General features: G+C 38.8%; 1 protein-coding gene across 2 annotated transcripts in view; it reads left to right on the forward strand.

Annotated features, from left to right (window-relative positions):
- The window catches only part of CMSS1 (cms1 ribosomal small subunit homolog), a 246,431-nt gene that overhangs the window by 118,414 nt on the left and 100,500 nt on the right, over nt 1–27,517 (forward strand). The window contains exon 2 of one of the 2 annotated variants that reach the window (XM_065829334.2): nt 7,849–7,899. The exons of the other annotated variant lie outside the window; for it this stretch is intronic. Coding sequence (XP_065685406.2) covers nt 7,849–7,899 — 51 coding nt within the window. The remainder of the gene's footprint in view (nt 1–7,848; nt 7,900–27,517) is intronic. 2 annotated transcript variants of the gene reach the window in all.

Below are 27,517 nucleotides of genomic sequence, written 5' to 3' on the forward strand. Positions count from 1 at the left end.
AGACCCCTTTTAGGTGTGGACATGGAAGGAGGCAGTGCCACAGAGCAAGGTATAGGGAAAGGAACCTAAGGACCAGGTGCGTGCTATGGGACAGTCAAGACTGTGGAAAGCTCTTTTCACCCTTCCGTTTGTGCATAGAGACACACACAGTCTCACCCCATGGGACAGATACATTATGTATTTGAAAGAGTTTCTGGGAGCTTTGGCTTTCTGATGAATGTGTGTGGGTCGTTTGGAACAAACTGACGGCTTTCTCGGAGGGGACAAAGGTCAGTTTAAAATTCTTAGGTGTACTATGTAATGCAAGCTGTTGGCAGATTTGGAAGATATCCTTCAAGTCTTCCTCAGGGAAGAAGGCCTTTTTTCAAGTGAAAGATTTGGATGCAGAGTGGGAGGAGGGAGTATTTGCTAGTTATGTCTGAAATGTGTTTGTTTTGAAAGCCACCATTAGCTTAGGTGTAAACTGTGAGCCCGGTTTATACTCCTGATGGCAGGGGAAAATTCAATCTGTTGTTTATCAGAGTGCAGGTTTTTCCCAGGGTGCTCATATACGCTGTAGAATATGCATTATGTTGTTGGCATTGTATCTCGAAATCTTTTCTTTGGTTTCAGAGGGTCTTAAACTAAAAAAAGAACAAACCAGACACCCCCACTCCTCCCAAAATAAACTGAAGTTGTGAAACTGTCCTTAACACCTTTGCTGAATGAAGCACAAACAGATCACTCTTAACAACCTACCATTTTCTGGCAAATGCTGTTTATCTAAGTAGGGACTCTTATGAGAGATTTTTCTGTGTTGCCCACATAGTCTCTAGCTGACCTTCAAAACACTCAAAGGGACAAAGGGATGAGTTGCCTGTTTCAGATTTGGGATTACTAGTGTTTTGCAGCGTATTACCTTAAACAGCTCTCAGGGACCAAACAAGTTTTTGCTTCTCTCAAGTCACTGTTGGCTTTATAGCAAGAAGCCAGGAAAGGTACATGCCCTTTTATGTAAGCTGAGAAAACCTTCAAACAATCTTGATTTACATTTTAATGAGAGATGTAGGTCTACCGTCATGACACAAGGGAAAAGCTTTCCAAATTGATGTCAGAAGATGAATGTTGTATTGTCTTTGTTAATTTGCATTCTGCTAACATTTTGATTTGTTTAACACTTTAGCTTTAATATCAGAAGTATTTTATATGTTACTTTTAATACTGAGGAAGAGATGCTAGGAATAATCAGTCAGAGCAAAACGGATTTAGATATCAGTAACTCGTGTGCAGCCATTGTAGTGGGTCAAAGATGAAGGAGAAAAGGACGAGATGAAATAGTTTTCTTCTGACTCTGCCTTGGCAGTTCACAGTACTGACGCTAAGATAAAATGAGAGGAAGGTGAGGGAAACGGTAGTGTTCCATGGGAAGGAAACATTAAGAAAATAGGCAGCCTAGTTAGGAAGACTTAGAAGCAGATGAAGTCATGAGAAACTGAACTAAACCCCAAAAGCAATGGGGTTTCCATAGCCTTAGAGAAACTTCAGCACATGTTTGCTGTGGATGCTCTTCTGAAATTGCTACTGTAAAACGACTCTTGTGAACTTTTTGAACGCAGCTGCTGCCTGCACCCCTTGCATGTTCTGAGTGATAATTTTCTTTGCTTCAAGAAACTTAAGGATAATTTCATTCTGCTTTTAATGTAATCCACAGAGGTTTTTATTTGCTGCAGAGAGAATGAAAGTGGTCTGCCCTTCCTTCAAATGACCATTACTTTTTGGAGATATTTAAGGTGAAATAGCCATATGCAATATTTTAATCAATAGCCACATGTATTAAAGTGACTACTGTCGATCCAGAGCGAGTAATAATTTTAAAAAGAAATTCTGAAATTGTACGTTTTTCTCTTGCTCCAACATTTTCCCTTGTCCTTAATTTTGTGGAGTAACCAAGATACCTGGCTGGGACGTGAATCTTTCCTAACAGTACACTTTGTACTCATTGTACAATTGATTCACAACCGTACACTATAAAAGATGTTTAAAAACATCTAGACTAATGTGGAAATTATGTAACTGTGATGAAAACTTCAAAAGAAAGCTTGTTGGTGTGTTTTTTTTTTTTTTCCTTCTTCGTTTGGGTACGTGTTCAGGCTGGTTCTATATCGGTGTGCTCTTGTGTATCCTTGATATTTGTACTCTCAGTAACTGGTTCATCAGGAACTTTTAACAAAGTACGCAATCTCATGGGTGGGAAGATATATATATATAATTTTTTTAATTATTATTATTTTTTCCTAGTTTTCTTGTTTTTCTAGGATGTGGTTTGAACTAAAATGAAATTTGGGTTGGTCTTTCCTTTTTTGACCTGCCAAAGGGTTTGTTCTGTTAGCATTGCTCTGCTCCCTGTAAATCAGACATTCTTCTCAGGCTGCGTCAGGTTACTAATGACATGATTAATGCAGGAAGGGTAGAGTGGGATGACGTAGTGGCTCATGCAAAGTTTACCTGAGAATTATCTCTAGCTCTCTACTGTTTAGTGGCTGTGTGAGTCATGGCCTGAAGCCCTGCCATTCCCTGTTCTTCAGCTGGGCAAGATCACACTTACCTCATTCTATGTATGCATTTCTCCCTTTCCTGCCAGATCTGATTAGAAGCACTTTTGTTTTAAACTCTGTGTTTATGAAACATTAAATACGCGTCTTACAGATAGCTGACCATAATGCTAAATGAAAAGCTGCATTAGATGTATCTGTGGTTCAGGCAGCCTTAGAAACTTTCTCTGTCCTTATGTGAATTCTGATTTTTATCAGCTGAAGTCTTTTTCACGTTCAGGGGTTTGGCAATGATAGTGTTAGGACATTATGAAGCTTTGCGACAGGACCATGAGTCAGTCTCTGTCTGTCAGTAAAGCCTTCTGTTTTTTTCTTGTGCATTTGCACAGATACAAGCTTACAAAATACAAATGGCAAGTTTATGATGCTGTCTCCAGCTTTTGAAACTTCCTTGGGCTGCAGATACAACTGTTCACACCAACTTCGGTCCACCTATTGACTCCTTAACAGAGCAACCAGGAAATTGATCTCATTGATGAAGATGGCATGCAAGCATGTTCCCTGAAGTTGTGGTCATTCCCTTATCATGGGCTGGCTGACTTGCACCTCTTTTGTACTCGAAGATCAGGATTTGTTCTTCTATTTGCGTATGTGTTTGCTTTAACTACAGTTCCTCAGAGAGTGTCTGTATTGATGTTCTACCAAACTTGATAGAAAGGCTGCTGTCAAATGCTCTCAAGACCAGAATGAAGACAATGTAGAATTTGCAAGAAACACTGATTATTTTTTCCAAGATTCCTTTGCTTTATCTGTAAAACTGTCACAGAATCTTTGACATAGTTTGGGACTTCAGCTGTCCTCAACTAAATCTATTGTCTTTTCTGTGTTTGTGCTTCTCAGTCTGAAATAGCTTGTGCAAAAAGTGCTTAATGTTTAACAGTAGAAGGTTGTACTGAAAACAAGCTATCATCTTCCAGCCAGCTCATATCTTGCAACCTGCCAAAGCCTATATCAGGAACACAATGTGTGGGGAAAAAGTTCTAAAATGATAGACAGAAAAATGTCTTGTGGAAAACCGAAAATGCCATGAGACTCATTCTGTTAATAAAGAATGTTTTTACAAGCACAGCATCATCCCCCTTACTTTTTGACATTTTGAAAAATGAAAGCTTGAGAGCCTAACATTTGTGTAGAATGTAAACAACCTTGATACTTATCTAAGTGGCATTTCTTGGTAATAACATTCCCTTAAGAGAAAAGAATGGTCAAAGTGAATAATTAGCCAGAAAAAAAGCCCACAACTTTCTTCTATAAGGCATACCTCTCAACTACTTCTAATAAAGGTCGTCCTGATGCCTGAGATAAAATTTTATATGCACTTTCTGATGACATTTTTCAAACATATCTTAAAAGAAAACAAACTCATCCTATGATCCACTAGTCTCAAAAGATGCAGCAAATGAGTAAATTCTTATGTAAACATATCATTGAAAAGCCTTTAATAAATAAAAAAATTCTGTAATGCAACATGCAACACATTTTGCATACATTGCAGTATATGCTAATGTAGTTAATGATACATAGATGCCTGAATGGGGATGGCAAAAGTTCATGTTCAGCTTAATGTTGTCTGTATTGTTTTGCTGCTTTTAAAGGAACCATTTACATAAAAGAGTAGCAGATTTATTCAGTGACTCAGTGTTTAAGCAAAAATCAAGTATATTGTTTGGCACGTGCCTTTATGTAAGCTGTGTATCTAGAATCTGTCTTTCAGCTTGAGCAGTGAAATGCTGTTTCTGGCTTTTTTTTTCTTTCTGGCTAAATAGCCAGTGCCTTGGCTGTAGAACTGATTGATTTTTGGGTGTGCTTTTCATCTAAACCCCTCTTCTTTTGCACTTTCAACTAGAAAATGAATCAAACAATGCTAAAAAGTTTCTTTTTCAAATCTGAAAGGCATTGAATGAAGTGAAAAAATAAACTGGCTTTAAACAAATTCTGTAAAACCTCCATCTTTGCTTCTCCTGCAGGTTTGTGAGGCAGGACATCGTCCACTCTGCAGTTCATGTCAAATTGTAGTTGTCTCTTGCTGCTCAAAGCACAAACAGTCTGCAGAGAGAGAGCGAGCTCCATCTGGTTCCTTGGCTTGGTGAAACTCCCGAGGTCGGTGGAAGCTCTGATTGAGGAAGGGCCCAAGCGGCAGGAAACAGATGTTCAGAGCAGTGTCCTGGCTCAGGTGGCCTGATAACAAGTGTACTGAGCCAAAATAACTAACTAAGTGCGTTAAATGGCCAGAACTATAGTTCATAGCCTTATTTATTGGACTGCTTAAATCTTGGTTTACCTAAGGATTAATGTGACTTTTGCAATATGCTTTTTTTTGGTTGATGTTTGTGGTGTCGTGTCAAGCTTCAGGCAGCTTCTCTGGTAACACTGCAGGTCACTGTTTGTTTCTATGTGCAGCTAAATAGCTTTTTCCAAATGTGTTGTATGGTCTTTTTGGTACTTCAGTAGTTCTTCTCTTGTATTTGATCAAAGATCAACATGCATAGGTGGATGCAAAAGGCCAACGTTAGTGTCCTGCGTATTCAGAAATAGCCCCGTGAAGTTTCCAAAACAGGGAAGGTCTAGTATTTTATTTTTGTTGTGTGTGCTTTTCTTCCTGTGACCTTTTGTGGTATAAAAGATACCTGGGTACATTTGTCATACCCAGACCATAGGAAGCCTACAACAAACTCTTTAAGTTGGGTGTTGGCACCTTATCCTCCACAAAAAGTGCACATAAATGCTTCTTTGAATCTGCTTTCAGATTTTGCATGTTCTTGGTATCCATTAGTCAGTTGAGCAATCTCTCCTTACAGAACACCAGAAGGATATGGAGAATCTCAGGGTTATAAAAAAAAATAAAATAGAACAAGTGGAATTGAAGAAAATTATGATCCTAGGGTAGGTACGATGCTCAAAAATTGTGCTATGAAGGCCTTGGGTGTCAAAAAGAGATGGTTTATGCCTGTGGAACAGCAGTGCAAGGTCTGTGTCAGGAGCCTTTCTTTTGGTTCCCTCTGGCTTTTGAGAAGAGCCCAGACACCATCTGTGCCTTGATTTCTTGCAGTTCTTCTGAAACTCTACCTCTGTCAGGTCTTTCACAGAAGCAAAACCTTTTTACCTGGTTTGTTGGTGGTCTGCTTGTGTCTTAAAAACACCTCCTTATAGGATTGTTGTGGCCCATTTGAGCTTTCTGGCTTCCTGCTCAGCTGTCTGGGAGCCCCTGGTGAGCTCAACTTATGGATTAATGCAGGGGGTTTCTGAATGCACTCTTTGGTTCAGCAGCATGAGAAAAGTGCATTATTTAGCCATCAGCAATCTTTCTTGCTCCAAATTTCATTCTGGGAATTGGGGGCTTTCTCTTGTTTTTAGGTAGACCTGACTTTCCCTCATCTCCCATGATTGCTGCTGCCACCATTTTTCCATTTGAGAAGGTGTGTCCAGAGATAATCTCTTAAGCTTCCTGAGTGCAACTCTGTGACATTCTTAATTTGTACATGTTATTTTCTACCATTTATCTAGCTTTGGAAATTTCCATTTCCCAAATCTCTTTAGGAGAGATAGGAAAAAACTCACTTTGTGAGGGCGATGAGGCACAGGTGGTATATCTGTGTTTCAGATCTCCATAACAAATGCTTTCCATTTCTGACTTGACCAAAATCTCCTTTTAGGTAAGTATTGGAATTTGCTGACTGTGGATCTGTTTTAGCATCATATAAAGGTTTTTCTCAAGGTGTGTAAACGATAACAAGAAGTCACAAAACTTAACATTGCTATAGTGTTAAGAAGCTGGTATGGAGAGCAGGAAAGTCTTTTTTATTAGTTAATGCTGCTTTGCAAAATTGAATAAATCTACGTAAAAGTAGTAGATCTGTTACTTCTCTCATTGGCTTGTTTTTCTAGGGAGGAAGGACTTTTATCTGTCTGTCTGATAGTCATTCCCGGTGAGGAAGGTAGAACAGTTGAGCAACAGGAGATTTTGATGATAATAACTGTCAATAAATTTCATGACAGTGGCTTCCAAGGTGGAAGAGAGAGGTCTTGGTGTAAGCTTGTGTACTGAAGCTTTTTCAAATCCCCATAGGACACAAATGCATAGGAAGCCAAACCACGTTGTTTCCACTGTTTGTAGAGCTGCTTGCTCTATTCTGTGTTGAGTTTAAAAACCAGATTATAGCTGCCTTTGCTAAACTTTTGTTGAGTTGCTAGCTTTACTGTGTATGTTCCAGTTGCCAAAATACTAGAAATCACAAAGGGCACCAGCGTAATAAACAAGAACAAATAAGGACAGTCTGAAACGCTGTTGCTTGCAGATAGTTGACTTAACATCTGAAACAAAAATTGTTTCTGTTTTTAGTATTTATTTTAGTTACAGCTTTCTTATACCCCTATGAACTTTTTTTTCCCACTGGAATATCAGTAGATACAAGGGGACTACTACTCACTTGCAACTACGTAAGAATTGCAAGCAGAAAGAGGAAGCAAAAATCAATGCTTCAGATTTGAGAATGAGTTTTTATGTAAAAAGTAATGATTTTAAATTCTAAAAATCAGACCTGTTTTCAATTTTGTATGCATGTTTCTCATGAAAAATTTTGAAATTGTAATCTTCTGATGAAAGAAGTTCAAGTTTCTGATTTTTCATATTTTCCCATTTCTGATTCCCTTTTAAGATAATGAAGTAATCACCAAAATGCTTACTATAACTGAAGTTATTTATAAATGACAAGGATTGGGTGTCAAAAGCTATGATTATAAAAGCAATTTAGCCTGCTACATATCCTTCAAACTACTCCTGATTATATGTAAGTGCCAGCACATGAGATTACATTCAGTTTAAATTTGAGTCCTCTATTTAAAAGTTACTAGATTTCTGGTGGTCCAGCCTCCACCTTGAAGATGACCTATTTGAAGGCTGTGTGTGCATGATCCTTGCTACCGATTTGCTCCGATTTTCTTTCGAGACCCATCACTTCTGGCAAGCTTTTTATATTCCCTTGTTCCGCTGCTATAAAACAGGTTTCCCTCTGGTAAAAGGGTTTCCTTTATTACTTGTTTGTTTATATTAGTAGTGGTTTCCTTCTTAAGTTTAATTATTGTTTCAAAGAAATTGCAATTTCCTGTTCTGGTGTAGCTTGTTTTGTTTAGATTTGTTCCACGCTGTCATGATGTCTGTAAAATATTGTTTGGGAATTTTTTGTGTTTTGAAGGTGCAATGCTCCAAGGGATGATTCTTAATCTTATTTACTTTCCCCTCTCTTTCTTTCCATTTTAGGTAAGAATGACTTTTGCAGTCAAGTTTTGCTTTTGAAGAATTTCTCCTTTGGTAAAGTATTAATCTCTTTTTCCATCTTCCTTAAAAAGTGGTATTTTTGTTGTCTGTATTTAAGGGAGGTGGTGGAATCCTTGACCGAGACTAATGTTGTGCCCTTTTAGATACTATGATATGGTTGCTGGAAGATAATTTGAAAATTTCAAAGAGGTGTTTGGCTTTTTTCTTAATACTTTTCTATATGCAGGGTGACAGTACAAATGCACAAGGAAATTATTAACTGTCACCTGCAGTAGTCTGAAGAAGTTTGGAATAGGTTTTCCTTCAATGAAGCTGAGCGTGCAGATTCAGATTTCCTGTGGAATATCTGCATGCTCAAAGTCTCTGCCCAAGTATATACCAAAGCTTCTGTAGTAGTAAGTCCGTCTATCTATACCCAAGAAGAATTTAAAGCCTAGATAGCAAAAAGTAGATAAGTTAAACGCATACTGTAAATTAAATGATGACTCAACAGAGTAATGAACACAGGTTGCAGTAGCAGAATTGTGGAGCTGTTTGGATTTTTTGAAAAAAAAAAAAAAACCAAAGTCTGATAAGTCTTTACTGCCCAATAATGCTGTCGGCCTGTACTGTGCTGTGCTTTCCCTTCCACAACCATTACCAACTGTAGATTTGGAAACTTCCTGTTAAAAGGCTTAAATCCTGAGGAAAAAGATCTTTCATTTAGCAGGCTTAGAGACAACTTCTGATTACAAGAGAATTGGTATATTGTGCAGAGTGATGCAACTATAAATATGACTTCCTGTGCATTAGACGTGTTTGCCAGTTGCTGGAAGCTTGAAAAAGGAGATCTTGTCTGGTTACAATTCACAATCAACCTATGGAAAGGAGTTGAGAACAGCAGTCCGTTTCTTTTATCAGGGACACTCTTAGTTCATAGTATCACAGTTCTCCTTTTTTATTCTTTTTCCTATACATATACAGTTTTAATTAATCAGTGAGAGGCTCAGGCATGAGCTAATGCTGGAAATTTGCATCTTGTGATTCTTAATAGAGAATTAATAAAACAGAGGTATTGCTATCTCCTTGGTCAAAGCCATGTCATTTGGACAGTATCTAAGGGCAGGCTCTGGGCTGCTGTGTGTGTCTGCATAATATTCCTTTGGGTTTTGTCTGTTCTTAGAAGACCAAAACTAAAACAAGAAATAGCATAATTAATTCTGGGAAGTAATCCTGATCTTTAAAATTCTCTGGCATCTGTATTATCACAACTTAGTCAGAGGGACCCTTTGCAGACATCTAGTCCAATCCTTTCTGTGATGTCAGGCAAAAATCTCTCACTTAGTATTCTAACAGATTTTATGTGGGTTTCAGCCTCTGAAAAAGTCAGTCCAAGTTGTCTGAATTTTAATTTTATGAAGTCTTAAGTATGTTTTCTTCCTTGCCATTCTGTCTGAAAGGCAATTAGTGATGTTCTCAGATGAGGTCTGGAGTTTGAGATGCTTTATTCCAAGAGGGAAAGCTTGGAGCTGCCCAGAAATGGATGCATGCTGTTCGTCCTCATCTTGACCGTTCCCCACACAACTGGTTCCCAGGTGGCAATGAGGAAGGGGTGGGAAGCAGTGCGACGAGGAGGGGAGGGTAGACAGGCAGTGACACTGGTGACATGAGGAGGAGTAAGAAAAGATACAAGTGAGTCCCTGTGTCAAAGAGGTAAGAAAACCTTAACCTAGGATTTAACTGTAAGATTCCTCCAGTTGTTCTCTACATATTGGCCTTGACCATGTTCTTATTTTGAGAGTAACCAGCCTTTGAAGAAATTGGAGCCCTTAGGTAGTGGTTTTCCAGGGAGAAACCTGAGAGGAGGAAAGGAGGAAGCACACGTGTTCCATCTTTGGCGCACGCTCTCACACTCTCGCCCCTTTGTTCCTTCTCTCACTCACTGTTGTCCTTTCCTGGCTATCTCTTTATTTGGTTAAAGACTTAACCACATTAGAGAGTTTAAGGCTGAGCAAACCTTTAATTACCAGTCGAGAACATTGCATTAGTTTCCCTCTGTCAGCGACCTTCCTCCATAGGCTCCTTCTGCTTCTGTCCAAACTGCCACTCAGTGTTATGTACCCCAGAAACACGGACACTGTGGCACCTGATTTGGGCTATAACAGAAGTAGAGAGGGTATGTTGCATCGACGCTGCATACGCAGCACAAGCCTGGGCCATATGCTATAGTGCAATTTTCCTTTTTGCTGAATAGACAGTAGCTTGGAGGCAAGGAGGAAAGAAGAATCCACTGTGAAAAAAAATGTAGGTGTCAATGGCTTGAGATCGGTTTTTACCCTGGTTTTATAGAGTCACTTTACATCATTCAGTTAAGAAAGTAGTTTGTAGCCCAACATCTTGAGTACAGGTAGAAACACTTCTTTCTTTCATCTGAATTCTGTTGTGTGACTTTAAAGACTTTATGTTCCTACAAACAAACAGTCAATCTCTTCTGAAGGTTTTAATTATCTCAAGGCTCATAGTATGGGGAAAAAAAAAGTATGGAGTCCAGATTATAAATAATATTTTGAAATATAAATATAACTACAGATATTCTGGGGTTTTTTTTACCTGTCTTTGATTTTTGTATCCTTTCCTGAGTTTTCCTAGATGTAGATTACTTCACTCAGTCTGTAGTATTTATATTTTCTAGAAGAATACTAGTTTACTGCCAAAATATGACTTAAAAGATCAATAGCAAACAATCTGTGCAAGTTTACACAGGAGAACTGAAGTATTTCATTCTGTAAGCATTGTGCCTTAAAAGCACAAATGGCAAAAATAGATACTTCTTTGGGAAGGCTGCTTTCTTAATTTTCACTGTTGCTTTCAGAACTATGTCCAAATAGTTACAGGTTTGTTTTATTTTCCCAAGAAATCCATTGCTGCACACTGAGAATGTAAGGCAATTGGAATGGCTATGGCTCCAAATGCTTGCACTTAGCAGAGGTCAATCATAATATTTCTGTCCACAAAGACATTAAAAAACCTTCAAACAAACAAACCCTCCGAATTTACAAGTTTGATGCATTTTTATTGTAGTGAGGAATTAAAATGGAGATCTGAAAGGTACATTCCTGTTTAAGGGTATGCTGGTCATGGTGGCTGTGGTTCAGGGAGGTGCATTTGCCATGTCACAGAGTTGCAGAATGTTAGGGATTGGAAGGGACCTTGAAAGATCACCTAGTCCAATCCCCCTGCTGGAGCAGGAACACCGAGATGAGGTTACACAGGAATGTGTCCAGGCGGGTTTTGAATGTCTCCAGAGAAGGAGACTCCACAACCCCCCTGGGCAGCCTGTTCCAGTGCTCTGTCACCCTCACTGAGAAGTTTCTTCTCATATTTAAGTGGAACCTCTTGTGTTCCAGTTTGCACCCATTACCCCTTGTCTTAGCATTGGTTGTCACCGAGAAGAGCCTGGCTCCCTCCTCATGATACTCACCCTGTTTATTTATGTATTTATATATCTTTTATAAACACTTTTATGCAATGCATATAATATTTAATGTGCTTTGATTCCTTTAAAACCCTCCAGATTATTTTATCTAAAATCTGTGTATTAAGAAGTGAATGATACTTTCTTCATGTTTGTTCTTGGTTAACATTCTGTAGAAAAAAATTATTTGGACAACATAATCCTGAACTTGTAGACATAGCTCTCGTCTTTGTGTAGTCCTTTTTTATTGACGGTGTGAAACATTTTGCTCCTCAGTCATTGTCCTAGCAGTTCTTCTAATCCTTTGTATGTTGGTCCATTTAGCTAGTCAGATGTCAGAAGGGAAAAGGCAGAAGAACTGCCCACTCTCCCCTCATTTTTCATCTGAGATTAAAAAATTACATACAAATCTCTCAAGCTCGTGGAAAGAAAATGTGCAGTGTAGCAATTAATCCTTTCTCTTTTGTTTATCTCCTGCTTTTTATTAAATGCTTTGACTCTTGATTTAACATTTACTATCAGTCACTGTGTAGGTAAAGACTCCACAGCCTTTCCAACAATTCCAGGGGTGTCCTGACCATCTACAGAGAGCAATGTTAGATAGCACTGGGTTTTTTTCAGGCTTTAAATGTTTAAACATGTCATAGATTCTAGATTTGAGAAAAAATACACCTTTTAGAAAAACAACTGAGCAAAGTAGAAACTGGAAAATTAAAAACTGAGCTAAGTAGGAAAGAAAGGCAACTCAGGTAGTCAGGGCTTTCAGCTCTGCATTTATTGCAGAGTGTTCCTTAAATTCGGCACCCATCTGTTGAATTTGTGAGAACAACCTTCATGATTCTCGGGAGTTTACCCACCACGTTTTGTTCTCCTTTTAGAGAAAACTTGTTAAAATGCTATGACGACTAGGCTGGTTTTAGACAAACAGACCTTGGCCCTAGAAAGACAGTGAGCCTGCAAGTCAAATGTGGAGGGCAGCCATTGGCACTGGAAGAAGTAAGAAACCACAGATTGTTTTCTTGTTGGATGAAGAGCTTAAAGCAACGTAAAGTTAATTGAAGAATTCCTTGAAAGTGAAGTCAGCCTAAAATAAAAGCTTAGGGGTGTATAATTTACTAAATGTGAAAGCTTTGTAAAGCAGTAGTGAACCTAAAAGTTTGAAAAGAACATATTTTAGTAAACATATCTGGCTTGTGTTACGGACTCTCCTGTTTTAATTATTTGTCCAAATAATATAGATTTGCAGTAGGATCTCTAATTAGGCACAGTTTGATTTATTGAGCTGGCCCCATATAAACCATGATGTCATGCTGTACTGCGCAAAATTACAGCTCTGCTCTTGCAGTTTAAAGATGATTATTTTTAACTTTGGAATGTTTCAGTTTTGTGCATCTTGGCTTTTGGCTTTGTGAACTTAAGATGTTCTCAGCTCCCCTCCTCCCCCAGATCAAAGCGGTTTGCTGTAATGTAACCAGAACAAAACCCATTGAAATGGACTTCTGAGCACTCTTGACTTTAAGTATTGTTGGTAAATAAGAAGAAAGGCAAGAATATTAATGCTTCTGCTTGGGGGGAAGGAGAAATAGGTAAAACAGGTTTTCAGCTATGTTCTGCCAGGTGTCCAGATGCTGATGCTGTTCCAGAGCAGGAATGCTTCATTTATGTCTCTAAAAGGTCTTAGTTTTCTTTTGATGGTGTAATTGAATTAAAAAAAAAAAAAAAAGGAAAAGGGGAAAAGAACAAGAGAAAGAAGAATGGGGTGTAGGAGGAGAGAGAGAGGACCTGCACTGCCTGTTACTGCAGGTAATAATTATTTACTAGGAACAACTCTCATGTACATGAGTTTTTTTACTCATATGTGTTGCATTTTCTGCTCATTTCCCATTTGAATAGGAAAATTTGCCTTTAGTTAAACCCAGATCTGTTCAAAATGCAAAGGGAAAGCTTTTCACAGGAGGGTTTCTGCATTTCCGTGCAGAGGAGGCCTCACTTATGCAGAAGCAAGCAACATCCCTTCCTGCCAGCATCCCTGATCTGGGACTGCAGGCAAGGGGACGATCCACAGCAAGGTGTGGAGGAAGGGAGGACTGAAAGTGAGGTCAGAATATAGTGTCTCCTGCCACCCTCTTCTGGAATGTTAAGAAGAGACCAGGCCTTTCAGGGCAGGAGGAGTCTTTCTGTGGAGGTGTCAAGGCTGCTTTGAGCCTGACAGCAAACTGGGAAGGGAACAAGAATTAAAGGCACAGAGGTGTCACACTTACAGTGGAGGCACTTAATTACACATAGATTTTAAAAGGTGGGAGTTATATTTGGGAGGCAGTAGCTGTGGCGAAGAAGGGCAGACTCCATTTTCCAACAGAGCAATATGGAGAGTTTCTGAGTGGGAGGGGAAGGTGAAAATGCCTTCCTGTGCATTTTAGAGGGAGGACTCAGTGAGCTGCCCTTGGTAATGACTGCAGTGTTTCAGACTCGTGTAGGTTGAGGACAATGCACACTGAGTCAGTGCAAAGCTTTACTTCTCATGAAGAGCCTTGATTACATAGCAGCTGACTCCGTTGTTATGCTATTAATTGTGTATATAGACTAGATTACAGCTTAAAAGACTCATAAAAAGTTATGGGATTTCTTACAGTTTTTAATAAGGGTATTCTCAAATTAGTATCACATTTTTCTTGTGATCAGTTGTTGACTAACATTGTTTTTAGATGTGTAAGTGCTTTTAGTTGTCCTATAACTAGTTTCAGTTTAGCTAATGAAGGCTGGAGAGAATGCTGCTTGGGGGAAAGGGGGAAGGGAGGAAAGGAGTTCCTACTCTTCTCTGTGCATCAGTGCCAGTGAACATAAATGGATGGAAAGTATGTGTGAGTTTGCTAACAAATGGTATGTATAGTGGAAAGATTTGATGTCTGAGTTCAGTTTTTAAAAAAAACGTATTAATTTGCTTGTTTTGACTTGGCAAAGTTGCCAACTAAGAACAAAATTCAGCATTTAGAATCCTTTGAGTATTCAGGTCCCTGGTTTGCATTCAGTAACAGGGGGCCTATAAAGTCTTGATTGTAACATAATATTGATAGAAATTTAATAAAGTTTAATGTTCAGTGATTTTCTATCTATCATTGATTGTAACCTTCTGAGAAGCTTTTCACAGTGGTTGAAATCTCTGAGAACAGCCATCTTTTAGTGATAAGCAGACCACCTGTCTTGTTTTAATGAAATGAAAATGAGTGGTAGATTTCAGATAGTTCTGTGATCAGATGCTCATGTTTTGTCTTGCGTTAACAATACATATATGTCTTTTTTTATATCAATTGCAAAATCTGAATCTCTTTTCCAGGATGGTATTTAGCAGGTATTTGAAATGGATCTTGCCATGAGATCTCAGTGGAGGGACTATCATACACTGCGTGTCTGAGCACATGCATGCACATGCATTGGTTTTGTCTTCATTTTCTTTGATATATCTGGCTGTGTTCTTGGTACTGAAACAGAAATGGTCAAACCTCGAGGAACCTATGACTGACAGCAATTTAATTATTTTCTGTGTAATAAATGACTGATGTAGGTTTAACTTTTTTTTTTTTTTTTTGGCAGCTCTTTTCCTGACATTTACTCACTGAAACTGGTCTTGGAAGTTAGAGGAACAGTTTGCCTCTGAGAGGCATAACAGCTTCTCCATCACTTTGTCTTGTCATTAAAACTGGACGTTCACCTACAAGCTGTCCCACAGCTCTGAAGTTATGGTTTGAAATTACGCAGTGGGGCTCTTTAGCTGGCAGTGTATGATGAAGTGATCCTGACGGCCAGACAAGATAAGAGGGTTATGATGACTGTCATGAGAAACTAAATAGGGAGGTGGGACAGGAATGTGCCTGCTGTGAAACCTCTGGAATTGTCAGGAGATCACCAGATGAAAAGTAATGGCTCTTTCCAGTTACAGTACTTCCAGTAGTTTCCTTTTCCTTTTGCTCTATTATGTAAAGCTGTTTAATGTCACATAAAAATTAAAACAAACCAAAACCAACAAAAACAACAACCAAAAAAACACAACACCACCACACACAAAAACCAGTGTTTTCGATAACACGTGCCTGAAATTTTCTTGATACTGATGCCAAAAAAATGGGATAACAGTGTACAAAAGTACTTGAACAGAGATGGAGGTGATCAAACCTGGTGCATAGGGAGTCTCATGAATGTGAAGTCATGTGAAGGACATGAAGGCACCGGGAGGAACACATCTGGCAGCCAGGGACTCGAACAAGTGCCTCGGCATTGATTAATAGTTTGATGATCACAAACAAGAACTTTTCTTAACATATTCTTCTACCTCTTTGTTCCCACTTTCTCAGCTGCTATTGTTCTCTGGCCTCTTTTGGTCAGAAGGAGCAGGCTCAACCAAAAAAGCTGAGAGTTCTCACCTGTGCTGACCTATCTTGGGTGAAAACCATTAAGGAGTGATCAGGCAAGCAGCACAGATAGTTTGAGGAGTGTTGACCTGCCCTGTGGAAGTGGGTGGGAAAGGGGAGATGTATCCTCTGAGGAGAGGTGACCCCTGGCAGAGTATGCATGCTCACAGCCAGTGATGGTGCCTGATCTGGGGGCTGAGTAGGCAGGCACACACACAGGTTCTCACCTGACTCTGCTGTATCTTAGTTTGCTAAGTTGAGTGTGGTTAGCAGAGAAGCCGCAATGCCACAGGTCAGAGCGCAGGCTGTATCAAAGCTTAACAGTGTAAGTGACTGCACACTTAAAGGCAGACTACTGCATGTGTTGCGGAGATGAAAAATAGCACAGCTTTGGTTTTTGTGTTTTGCAAGACCACTCCTGACTGCCATAGTGGAAGGCGTGCTTTTTCTCAAAGTCAGCTACAATTTTGCCTGAGTAAAACTTTGGCTCGTTATTGGTTCTATCTGGAATTCAGGAGGCAATGCTCTGATGATTCACATTCATTAATTAAACCTCTAGCACCATCCTGGAAGGCAAGGTTAGAGAGGAGGAAATGGAGATGAGTAGCCTAAAGGTACAGTAGGAATCTGCTTCAGAGATGAAATTAAACATTGGCTCCAGGCATCATGCCTCTGGAAATTCCTAAACTACTTAAGTTTCGTGTCAACACTGTCCAATTACAGCACTGTAGTTTAGAGTAATTTTTAAATCTGTATCTGTAGTGGGTAAGATTTGCATAAACCACATCTATTACCAATAAAAGAACTTCTATTAAATAATTAAGTAATAAAAAGATCACACCATCAGTAACATGATTAGACTGTTTAAGAAAGGCTGTCACTTCTTTCTATTTGGATTCTCCTGAGCACTGAGGAGCAGATGTATTGTGTCGGACCAGTGTCCGTCTAGCTCCGTATCTCATCTCCAGCCGTAGCCATTAGCCACAGAAAGATCACAGGAATGAGACAAGCGTACAGTCATGCACTTTTTTTTTCCCCTGCATCTTGCTGTTTTCAGCAATTCTGCTCATATTCTACGCTGAAATCTATTTTCAGCTTTGAATTTTGGAACTCATGCATCTTTGTAGCAACATATCCATAGTAATCTTGTCTTTTCTTGTGAACAGTATGACTAAGCACACCCAAGCCTCCTTCATCCACATTTTACAATCACCATCTGCTAGTGGCGTGTTGTGATATATGCTTGCGTTTGAAAAGTTTCTTTTACAGCAGGATAAGTTCATCTGTCCACCATAGTCTAGAAAACTCCAGAAATGTGGCAAGTCCAGCTTCTGTGGTTGCTCTTTTATCCATTTTACAGAAGAATTAGTGGTTATGGAAACTACCAAAAGACCCTTTCCTGTAGAGATTTGAAGGGAGATAAGGCAGGCCCTTATAAAATGTGAAGGAAGTGACTGCGCTTCATGTTTTCTTCTCGGAGCTCTGCAGCTGCCTCCTTGCCGTGGGTAGATCTGTCATCTGTGTTAGCATCGTGACATGCTTGCAGCGAATGGCTTTTGCGTTGCTAAGAGGCCATCCCGATCTGCTTCATGATATTCGAGAAAAGCCTTTTATGACTTTGTTAGAAGTTCTCCTGTGAGCACTGTTCTTTAAGAACAACAACATTGTAAAATGGCTTTATTAAAAATGACAAAAGTGGGTAATTATTTTAAAAAAATATTTTTATAAGATTTTAAAAGAAACATTGCGTTTTTTAGTAGTTATAGTTCATTAAGCATGGATTCTTTTAAATGTTGATGGAGCAAGGGAAATCAGAAAAACAAATTTCCCCTGGTTGTTATTGTGAGGCACAGGGGTCAAACACCCAGCGTGTTGTTCTCGGAAGAAACAGTTTCATTTTTCCTAATGTGGACATGCAGTACTAAAGCTTTCTGGTTTATGACTGAGCAGTACTAAAATGCTGTTTATTGTCAGCCTTTTCACATCTGAATCATGTTATTTAATCCAGATTTTGTTTGAAAGCACTGCCAGACTTACAGTATGGATGAATGCTTGGAGAAATCGATGGCTGTTAGGCCCTCTGACACTTTTAATTGTTTAGACTAATCATGAATTTCACAGAAATGCTTATTTCCATATTCCGTCTATTTAGATTTACACACTGAGTGAAGGGTACAGCTGATTTTTTTTTTTTTTTTTTTTAAGAAACAGATAATTATAGGAAATGTAGTAGACTTTTGCTTTGTTTATGCTATGCATTTGGAAGTAATGTATGTCGAATTTGTTTTAATCAGTGTGTGTATTTTTATCTTTGTTTTGTGTGATTCCTGCCTGTGGAGGCAGGTGAGAGGAAGAGCATAAACAAGGGCAACAAAGTGTCTATACCCTTCTTTTATACTCCATACTCCTATTTTCGTGGGGGTATTTTGTTTGTTTGCTTGCTTTTTAGAGTGACCCTCTAAAAATATAAATAGTCTCAAGCGGTTCCTTTACTAGACTTTTGAAAACCTCAGTACTCCTACTTTATGTTAAAGGCAAAATTATGGCTTGTATGTTTGCCTCTCTTAATCCCTGCACAGTGTCTAATCATATTGTCACTTTTTCTACCATATGCTTGTCTTAGCTGGCATTGTTCATAGCCATAATTATTTGTTGCCAGTAACACTGGCCAGTGTATCCTATAAAACGGGATTTGCTTTTATCAATAAATTGTCATATGCTTGAGCCTCTGTCTGCATTGAAGTTCTTGTTCCTACTGCTGAGTCTTCACACTTGGAACCGACATGTTGCAGAAGAATCTGATGCAAACTCTGCCACTGCTTTCTGCACAAGGAGCAGCCATTTGGATGGAACAAGCCTTTTGCTGGGAAACAGAGGGGACTTCGCTTTCTTTGCACCTTCATTTAAATCTTACAAACCAGCCTAAGCAGGAGGAGAAAAAAAAAATTTGCTGGGTTCTGTTTAGATGGAGACACCCCCTCTTCCTGCAAATAAACACTGACATATCTTGATTTCTTGTGTGCAAATCGAAGGCAAGGGCTTCTCATTCCATCTGTCACGGTTTGTGTGTGCTTCATTGCATCCTGATCTGACACAGGTTGGTTTTTTCCCTTCTGCATCTTTCCCTTTCACAAAAAGTGCTTCTTTTCCTTTTATCCCTTACTCCACTGAAGTGACTGAAACCTGAAGAAGGGCTTTGGTACCTGGAAATTTTACTTTTAGCTATAGGAATTAAATCTAGCAATAGCTACTGCCTCTTTCCAAGAACTTTATCATGCCTGCGGTTTGTGAAGTATTTCACCAGTTTCTATATAATCCTGTATGTATGAACTTCTGGTTAATTTTTCTGTTTCTAGACCTAACCTTTATTAAGTATAAGTAATAAAAAATCAAAGGTTTGTACCCAAGAAACAGGAGTTTCATTTCTTCTTGGAACATATGTGCCTAGTCATGATTGCAAAGGTTTTTTTTTTCTGTTCTGTTCTTTTTTTTTTTTTTTTTTAAACTCATGGCTAGAACATAGCATATGCTGTAATACTTTCCATTTGCAGAGCCCTCTGTTTGATGATTGCAAGCTGCTCTGTAAACATTTTTTGGTCTGACAGTCATTTTTCAGAGTCTGGATTCTTCTCCATTTTTGGTGGGAATGTAGCTAAGTGATTTGCTCAGGGTCACCCAGTGTATCAGCTATAGCATAGTGGTAACTTGGATCTGTACATTTTGATTGTGTTTTTCTCTGCATTTCATAGAATAGTGTAGTGCAAAATACCTAGGGAAAAAACTAGAAAAATTATTTGGGCTGAAAGTAAAAAGTCTGGAGAATAACTTGAGAGAGTTTGGAATAATTAATTATTACTTCCCTATACATTTTTAAAATAGTGATCGTTTTTTCCTCATGGATACCAGTGCAATACTTTCACTTGCTACATGTAATCAGATCCTGAATGCAACAATGGCAGAGGGGATTTTTCGGTAGCTGGAAAATGGAAGATCGTTTCAGTACTGGATATATAAGGAAGGCCTTGTGAAGGATTTTAGTCTCCCTACTAAAAAGGTGCATTTAATAATGATGGTATTTCTTCCCTTTTCCCTCTTTAATTCTGGTAATTTATATGGACCTTTATTTCTGTTGCTATTTCAGTCCTTGTGTTTTTGGAAAATACCTTCACTTCAAATAATACTTTGGGACAGATGATTGTATTCCCTATATATTAAATAACTTGAGAATTTCAGATTATTCAATCATGTAATTACACGGTTTTTTTTCACATTACTTTTTTTTTTGTGAGTTTATCTCCTTAAAAAGGAGTTCTTCTAGGGTGTTGAGAATATTTTATGAAGATGAGTTAAATGAAACACTAGTGCTTGTGTGAGAGGAATGAACAATTTTCAGGCAGCAATGGTTAAGAAATTTAGGGGTTTTGTTTCTTTAGTTGTGGGGTTTTTTTTGGTTTTGTTTTTCTAAACTATAGACATTTTGAAGCTGATTTCTCAAAACAGTTAAAACTTGCATTTGAGATGTACACGATGGGCATGCTTCACTGAGCAGTGAGCATTGACTGTTGTCTCTCCTTCGTTCTCTGTGCACCTTAGAGGCAGTTTACATTTGAGGTTAAGATACAATTTGATAACTCACCTCCTCCCCACCCCTTCTCTATTTATTTTTCATTCTTGATAATACTAGTTGTATCTTAGTAGAAATGTGCTCCTCTTCCTTATGCTGCCCAAACCCTTCTCATCAGCGTCAGGCCTTCCTCTGGCCTAATTCCCCTTCTCTTCTGGCTCGGTCCTGCTCAGTATCCCCAGCTGTGTGTTCCCCTCTCCCCCTGGGGAGAGAAATACCCTTTGCCTCCCACCAGTCTGTGAACATCTATTGTTAGTGGTTTTCCTGCAGAGGATGGCTGATGAGGATGAAAATGAAGTCAACATAAATTCCTTTTACAGAAATTAGAGTGCTTTCTGATCTGTTTCTGCTGTTGGTTTTCGATAGTTTTGGCTATCATGTTTTCAAGGATTGTTACCCAAGTTAAATCAAGTACCCCTGTATGTAACATTGTATCACTAGATGCAGGAATGTGTTTCTATCTCTCCTCTTCACTGTCCCCAAACCCCTCTAATTTTCAGTGTCAGGATCCTGTCGGTCAGCTATTTTTCTCCTTTTCTGTGTAATTACAGACCTCCAGATATTTTAGTAATTGTGTTTGTAGCAGGACATTCCCCTAGACATGCAACCTTATTTATTAAGTGGATGGAGTATTTAAAATGTGGCCTCAAAATTGATGGGAAAATACTAGTAGTGTGTAAAAATGAGGCTGTTTTGATATTTGTGGAATTTTCCTCTGATCAAGAGAGATCAAGATTGTTAGTGAGTTTAGCATGTTACGTTCATTGAACTTTTCAGTTTCTAGTAAAAGATGTGGCACTTGCCAGGCTTATAAATGATATATTAAGGTCTTTCCCGGGAGTAAACTATGTATGCTTCCAGTTAATAACACCTGGTATTCAGTAAGGAAGAGAACAGACATGATAGTGGTTTGAGAGGCAGCTGAGGTAACATGTAGGAACATTTGTGGAAGTTTCCCTAGCAGCTCAAGTAATTACTTAGATACTAAATGTTTTTTCTCCATGTTCTGCCCAGTTTGGCTTATGGTGTTTGTATGTTCATCACTAGAATGGACACACTCCTTCCCCGGTGTATAACATATGTTTGAGTCAGTGATAGCCTACCTATGAAGCTGAGGAGAATAATTTGGAAGATTTTGGAAATGCTGTACTTAAAAATGCATCAGTCAGTGTAGTAAGAAAGCTTTTGATCATTTCTTTCCTGTGTCAATTAATGACTGTGTGTAAGGGAGTCTGTTCTACCTTGTATTAAAATCCTCTGTATTTTACCCTAGGTCACAGGCATTATTTCACTAATATACAGCCATCTCTGAGCCATTAACATATGTAGAAACAGATTCAGCTTGGCTGTTACCTGTTCTCATGGAGTTTGAGCTGTTTTTTTCATAGACCTTCTCTACCTGAAACTTTGAAGATTTTTTGCACATAACAATTGCTTTTGCCAGCTGTTAGTTTGATTGCTGAGCCTGGAAAGGTAAAAAAACAAATTTATTGACATGTTGGATTTTTTTTGTTTGGTTTGTGTTTTGTTTTTTTGTTTTTTGTTTTTTTTTTTTTTAGCTCAACTTCATTAAAATTATGCTAAGAACTGGGAATGTGATTACACATAGGTTTTTGTTGTTTTGAGTTTCAGAGCAGCTGCAAGGCTGTCTTGGGGTGTCAGCAGCACAGTCACACGTCCCAGGCTACATGGTCAGAGCTACTTCACCATTGGCTGCACAGTTTCTATTCAGAGTACTGTGTTGATGGGAAAGGTGCAGTGACTCTCTTCAACATTTCAAACTTGCTGCACTCTTCATGGCTTTAACTGGCCATTTAAGTTGGTCAGTATTTAATGAAGTCTGTGAAGAGACTACCGTGGGCTGCATTGTAGTTCGAGCAGCAGTGGAACTTGTTGCCAAATATTTAATATCCTTTGGTTTGACTGAATGAAAACTGGTTGGTGGTGCAAGCTGAACATGGGTGGGATAGATTGGGATACCCTCTGGCATGACCACGAAGAATTGCTGGAGACCATGATGGTGTTCTCTTTTGAGAAGTCTTGTTTAGAGTTTTTCCAAGAATGCATAATTAGAAGCTCATGTTGTCATATCCCTTGGCAATCTCACTTAAAGTTTGGAAGATAGGCATGAACATCAATTCATTTTAAATACGCTTAGCCTTCATGAGTCATGAATGAGCCACTTCTTAGATATAGCTTACCATGATCATTTGCATTGGCTGACAGTAATTACTGGGTAGAGGCTCCAGCAGGTGCTAGGGGCATCCCTCTGTTTCTGAGAGCCGTCAGGTTTTCCTGCCAGCTGAATGCAGACTAAGTGGACCGAGGAGTTTCTCTTCTATCTATTAAGTGACATTTTAGATAAATCAGAGTAGTTCACAAATGTGTTCAGTTTTGATTCTTGCTATAATCCATCTAGTTTTTCTCAGGGGACTAAGGCAGTGCAAAATTCTAAGCTCTTCTTCATGTGTTTTCAACATAGTATATCTGAGAAATTTGGCCTACCATATACTTTCAGTGTTGCCCTCAAATGGAAGAAGGATAGAGATCTGGAAAGTCCTTTGTCTTGCTGATTACAATCTGAAAAGTGTTATGCTACCCTATGCAATAATTCTCTCTCGTGCATGACTGGTTTGGTAGTTTTGTTTTCTTTCTACTCTCTTCTGGTTTACTTATTTTCTACTCCTTGTTTTCGGACTACTAATTGCAGTATGTTTACAAAATGGTAGTATGGGGAATCACTAATTAAAAGGAAAAAACTGAACTTTGGCATATGCCAAATTTCACTTGCCAACAACTTTGGCCATGTGACCACCTTTGGGAGAGGAAAGAGAGGAGCAGCCCCTTCCCCCCATGAATTCTTAATTATGATAAATGAGTTGCTGTATTATTGGGAACATAACCTAATGGCCATACGGCTAAATATTTACTCGTGAGTTTATTTAGTACAGCTTACTTTCTTTTTAAGCTACAGATTTCTTCATTGCATCCTTTCTTCAACTGTTTGGTCTTCCTAAACTCTTAATCTCAGTATCTGTGATGTTAAAGAAACCAGAGTGTGAGGTCAAAATTTCCATTACATAGCCAGAGAGGAATTTCAAGGAACAATGCCAAAATCACTTAAGAAAATAAATTTACAGGAAAGATGACTCATCAATCAACAATTGCAGTTCTAGAAAATAGAATTAGTTGTATATGTTCTGGGTACAGAGAAAGACAAAATGCACCAGCGTGACAGGCAGTGGTAAAACAGGGTGATTGTTTCCTTCCTTGTTTCCACAGACTTTTACCTTCACCTCTGCTGCTTTTTCACCCTAAAAGAAGGACCCTAAGTAGCACACAGCTTCATGTTGCAGGAATCACTGCCTTCTCAGAGCTACAGCTGTCTACCAAAACCAAAAGATTTTCTGGCTGCTTTTGACTTGTGCTAATTAGCCAAGCAATTGAAGGATGAGGGGAATGTTCTCCTCCTGTGCTTAACTTCTCTTTTAACTGTAAGAAATTCAACATGAGGCTACCTGAGAGACCAAAATACAACATTTTATGCTTGATGGAGGTGTCAGGCTTCTGCCTTAGTCTGCAGTAACATGAGAGTGAAAAAGACATGATAAAGGGCAGTGTCCTTCCTTCTAAAATACTGAACAAGCAGCACGCAGGAGTGACGGTCCTTCTGAGAGAGAGGACTGTTGAGCTATGGCAGCATCTCTGGGGGAGCCAGGCAGGCCTGCTTCTTGTGCCATTTCATGTCCTGCCAGTTCTACAGTGGGGAAGGCATTTCTCTGGTGCTCCTTGTCTTCTCTCCCTCTTGAGCTGCTGCAGTATTTTTGCTGAGTTAACCTTGTATGTTAAGAAAGCAATGCATGCTGGGACTTTAAGGAGACATCCCTGGAGGTAAATCTGCTGCATCCCATGGGGTTTTTTTTAACCCTCTTTGCTTTCTTGTTTTAACAGGGGAAAGGGAAGGAAATGGTGTAACCACTCACTGTACTTCTTGCACATGGTAGACTGGATAGTTTACTGGTGTGGATGTCTCTCCCTGGCACTAGATGTAATGGTTCTGTCAAGGTTTCCTGCTCATGAGACACTTCTGCAGAATAGCGTACCAGCTAAAGTTGTGACTTCTGACTGCATTGCTTTTTGGTCTGAGAATTAATTTAGTCGATATTGTAATTATTTGTGAGTAGGAAGCATACTCTTCTACTCTCCAGTCTATATGTTGTTTTTAAGGATTTCCGTTTACTGTCCCATTCTTTCCTGGTGTAATAGTGTGGCAACAGTTGGAAATGAGCAACCTTGCAGTACATGATTTCTGAAAGGGATGGGGATTGCAAACAAACTCTGCCTGCCATATGTTTTTTATTGCATTTAAGCCTGATACTTGTCTGTATTAGAATTCTGAAGATGTGATAGCATATTTTCAGCTCAGTTCACTTATTGAGGTGGATAATGTTTACAAATGTGTGCAGGCTGGCTGTTCCTTCTAGAGCCTAAACCTGGCAGAGGCATGGGGACACCCTCTCTCTCAGTATTGATGGGGAGATTGCTACAGGTAAAGGACTGAACTTCTCAAACTCACTGATTCTGAAAATACTTGTGAGAAACAGCTGAGACTCTTCTGGGTAGCAGACCTGTCATTGAACTGTTCCCTGGTTCCCACCATTGATGTCAGATACATTTATAGCATGACACTATGAGGCTCAGTGAGGGCAAGTCTGTGCCATGTGCTGATCCTGGAGCCTCTTCTGCGGGGCAGAGTTCAGTGCATGTCAGCAAACAGCTTATTTTAGGTTAGAATGAATGGGGCAATAGTGATGTGGTAGAAGAGTCCTTTTGAGGGTTAAATGGGAGTGCTAAAGAGAGCAGTGCATTCTTTCATCTGCTTCCCTTTTGCTTAAGTTTTGTCCCTTCACAGCTAGGATTTCTGTTGTGTTTTTTTTAATGGAAGTACTAGTGCAGAGAATTGGGTCATGGATGACAGATTTGAGTGATGGCCACAATACTTGCAACTTTCAGAACACAATATGAGGCCCATCTCTTGGCTTAGCCTCGCCCTCAAGGGTGATAAGAAAATCAGACCAAAGCAGTTTTTCCCACTCTTCCTCAAGAAGTATTTTCTTTTATCCTTAGAGGTTGGAGAGCCTAGCAACTATCTGTCTGTTTTATTTTCCTTAAGATGCTGTGATACCATGGTGATGAGTTATTAATAAAACTCCAGGCAGATGGAGAGAGCTTTTAGCTGAGTAACTTCTACGTTTCTTTTTTTTTTTTTTTCTTTCCGTGCATCCAAGAATAACCATATATGAACAAATGTCATGGTTTGGTCTGTGGGGCAGAGTAGCTGAGCTTTTAGCACAAAAATACAACTTAATCTGCAAATAAATCAGAGCAGACTTTTTGCTTAAATATCAAAATACCACCATGTTTATGGAAGAACAAATAACTGTAAAGCACTGCATGCATTATTATAAATATATCAACATAATGAATTAGATCAGATTTTTTTTTCTGATTTGTTGCATTTCGGAGCATATTATGAGCTATTTTAAGTGCAGTAACAGAGTTTCCCATACACCACAGTGCTCTGTTTCAATAGTACCGACTCAAAATTCTGTAAGTCTTTATACTAATGTGCAGTAATCTCTGCAACAGTGACACTAATCCCCTCTTCTAATATGGCACTTGAACTAAAAGTCTGTGAAATGTAGCTTTAATGCAGCTTTTTGAGAATTATTAATTTATAAACCTTCCATCAGTCATTTATACCAAAGGTTTTTATAATAACAGAGCAAAGGGGTAGTCACATTTAGGAAAAGCAATAAAGCCTTGGGGTTTTTGCCTTTCTTTTTGTTCTTTGTTGAAGTGTGAATGGTATTAATTGCGTAATGCAAGCAGCAACTTGGCTATAAATGGTGTAAAATTGTGATGTTGTCCTACCCAAATGATGCATAGTGACTCTCGTGTCCGATTTTAGTGTACTGCAGTCAGTTTACAGTGTGCTTCAGCTACTGTTAAAGATCTGGGGTGATAATGTCTTACATGGAAACATTACAGGCTTCCTGAAGTTCTCATTTATCAACTGTTCAGATGCTGATTGAAAAAACACAGACCTCTCCACAAATGTTGAAAGCTGGACAGAAAATTTCTTCTTAATATTTCACTTATTAATTTCAGATGATTGTAGTTATTGAAAGAATAAGCCCTTAAAAGTCTCTACATGCCTCAACTTCCAAAAAAGTTCAATTGCAATTTGTGGCTTTCAGCAGGAATTGAACTGTGGTTGTGAAAACCCCCGAGTAAACAGATAAGACAAACAATAACCTGTGTTTGTGATGTCTGTAACACCCAGGGATGTAGTTAATGCTGCATTCCCTGATGCTTTACATGCATTGTGAGGAGAATTGGTTGTGGCCAGTATTTTCTTTGAATAACATACAGCCTTGGTTGGAATTCTGCAGCTGATGTGTTGGGAATCATTCCATGCAGTTACATACTTAACATGGGGACAACATCTAGGTCATATTGGGCTTCTTAGTCCCATTGAAATTTCATGCGATTAAATATGTAATTCACGTAGGAAATTCTGAAAACGTTATCCATTATACATAACCTTATTTATCTCCTTTCCTCTTTATTCTCCAGTATAATAATCCACATGCCTTAAATGCAATCTATTTTCTCTATAATCTGAAAATTGCCTTAAAAATACTGTAGAAAGATCAAAACACACTGAAGAACTGAGAGCAAAATTTACATGACCTCTTAACTGAAGTATTTGTAAAATACAGGTGAAGTGTGGGAGAACTGCTGTGACATTTTATTCCATATGAGGATGTAAGTGATTTTGTAAAGCATTCCAGTAGAGTAAAACAACCAACAATCTTTCTGCTGTGTGCGTGAGGTACTTAATTTTAATTCTCCTGCCAATAATACTTCTTCCAAGTGGAAATGATTTTTTTTTTGTCATTTTGGGGTGGTTGTTGGGGTGTTTTGTTTGTTGGGTTTTGTTTGGTTGGTTGGTTTTGGGTTTTGTTTTTGTTTGGGTATTTTTTTTTCTAGCAAACAAAGCAGCAAAATAAGATATTTCATCTGGAAAACACACTATTATTCTCTCGAAGCAGACTTTTTAGTAGAAAGATGTAGGAAAAGGGACATTCTTGAGGAAGCAAC

This window comes from Patagioenas fasciata, chromosome 1 (genome assembly GCF_037038585.1).
Source record: "Patagioenas fasciata isolate bPatFas1 chromosome 1, bPatFas1.hap1, whole genome shotgun sequence".
NCBI lineage: Eukaryota > Metazoa > Chordata > Aves > Columbiformes > Columbidae > Patagioenas > Patagioenas fasciata.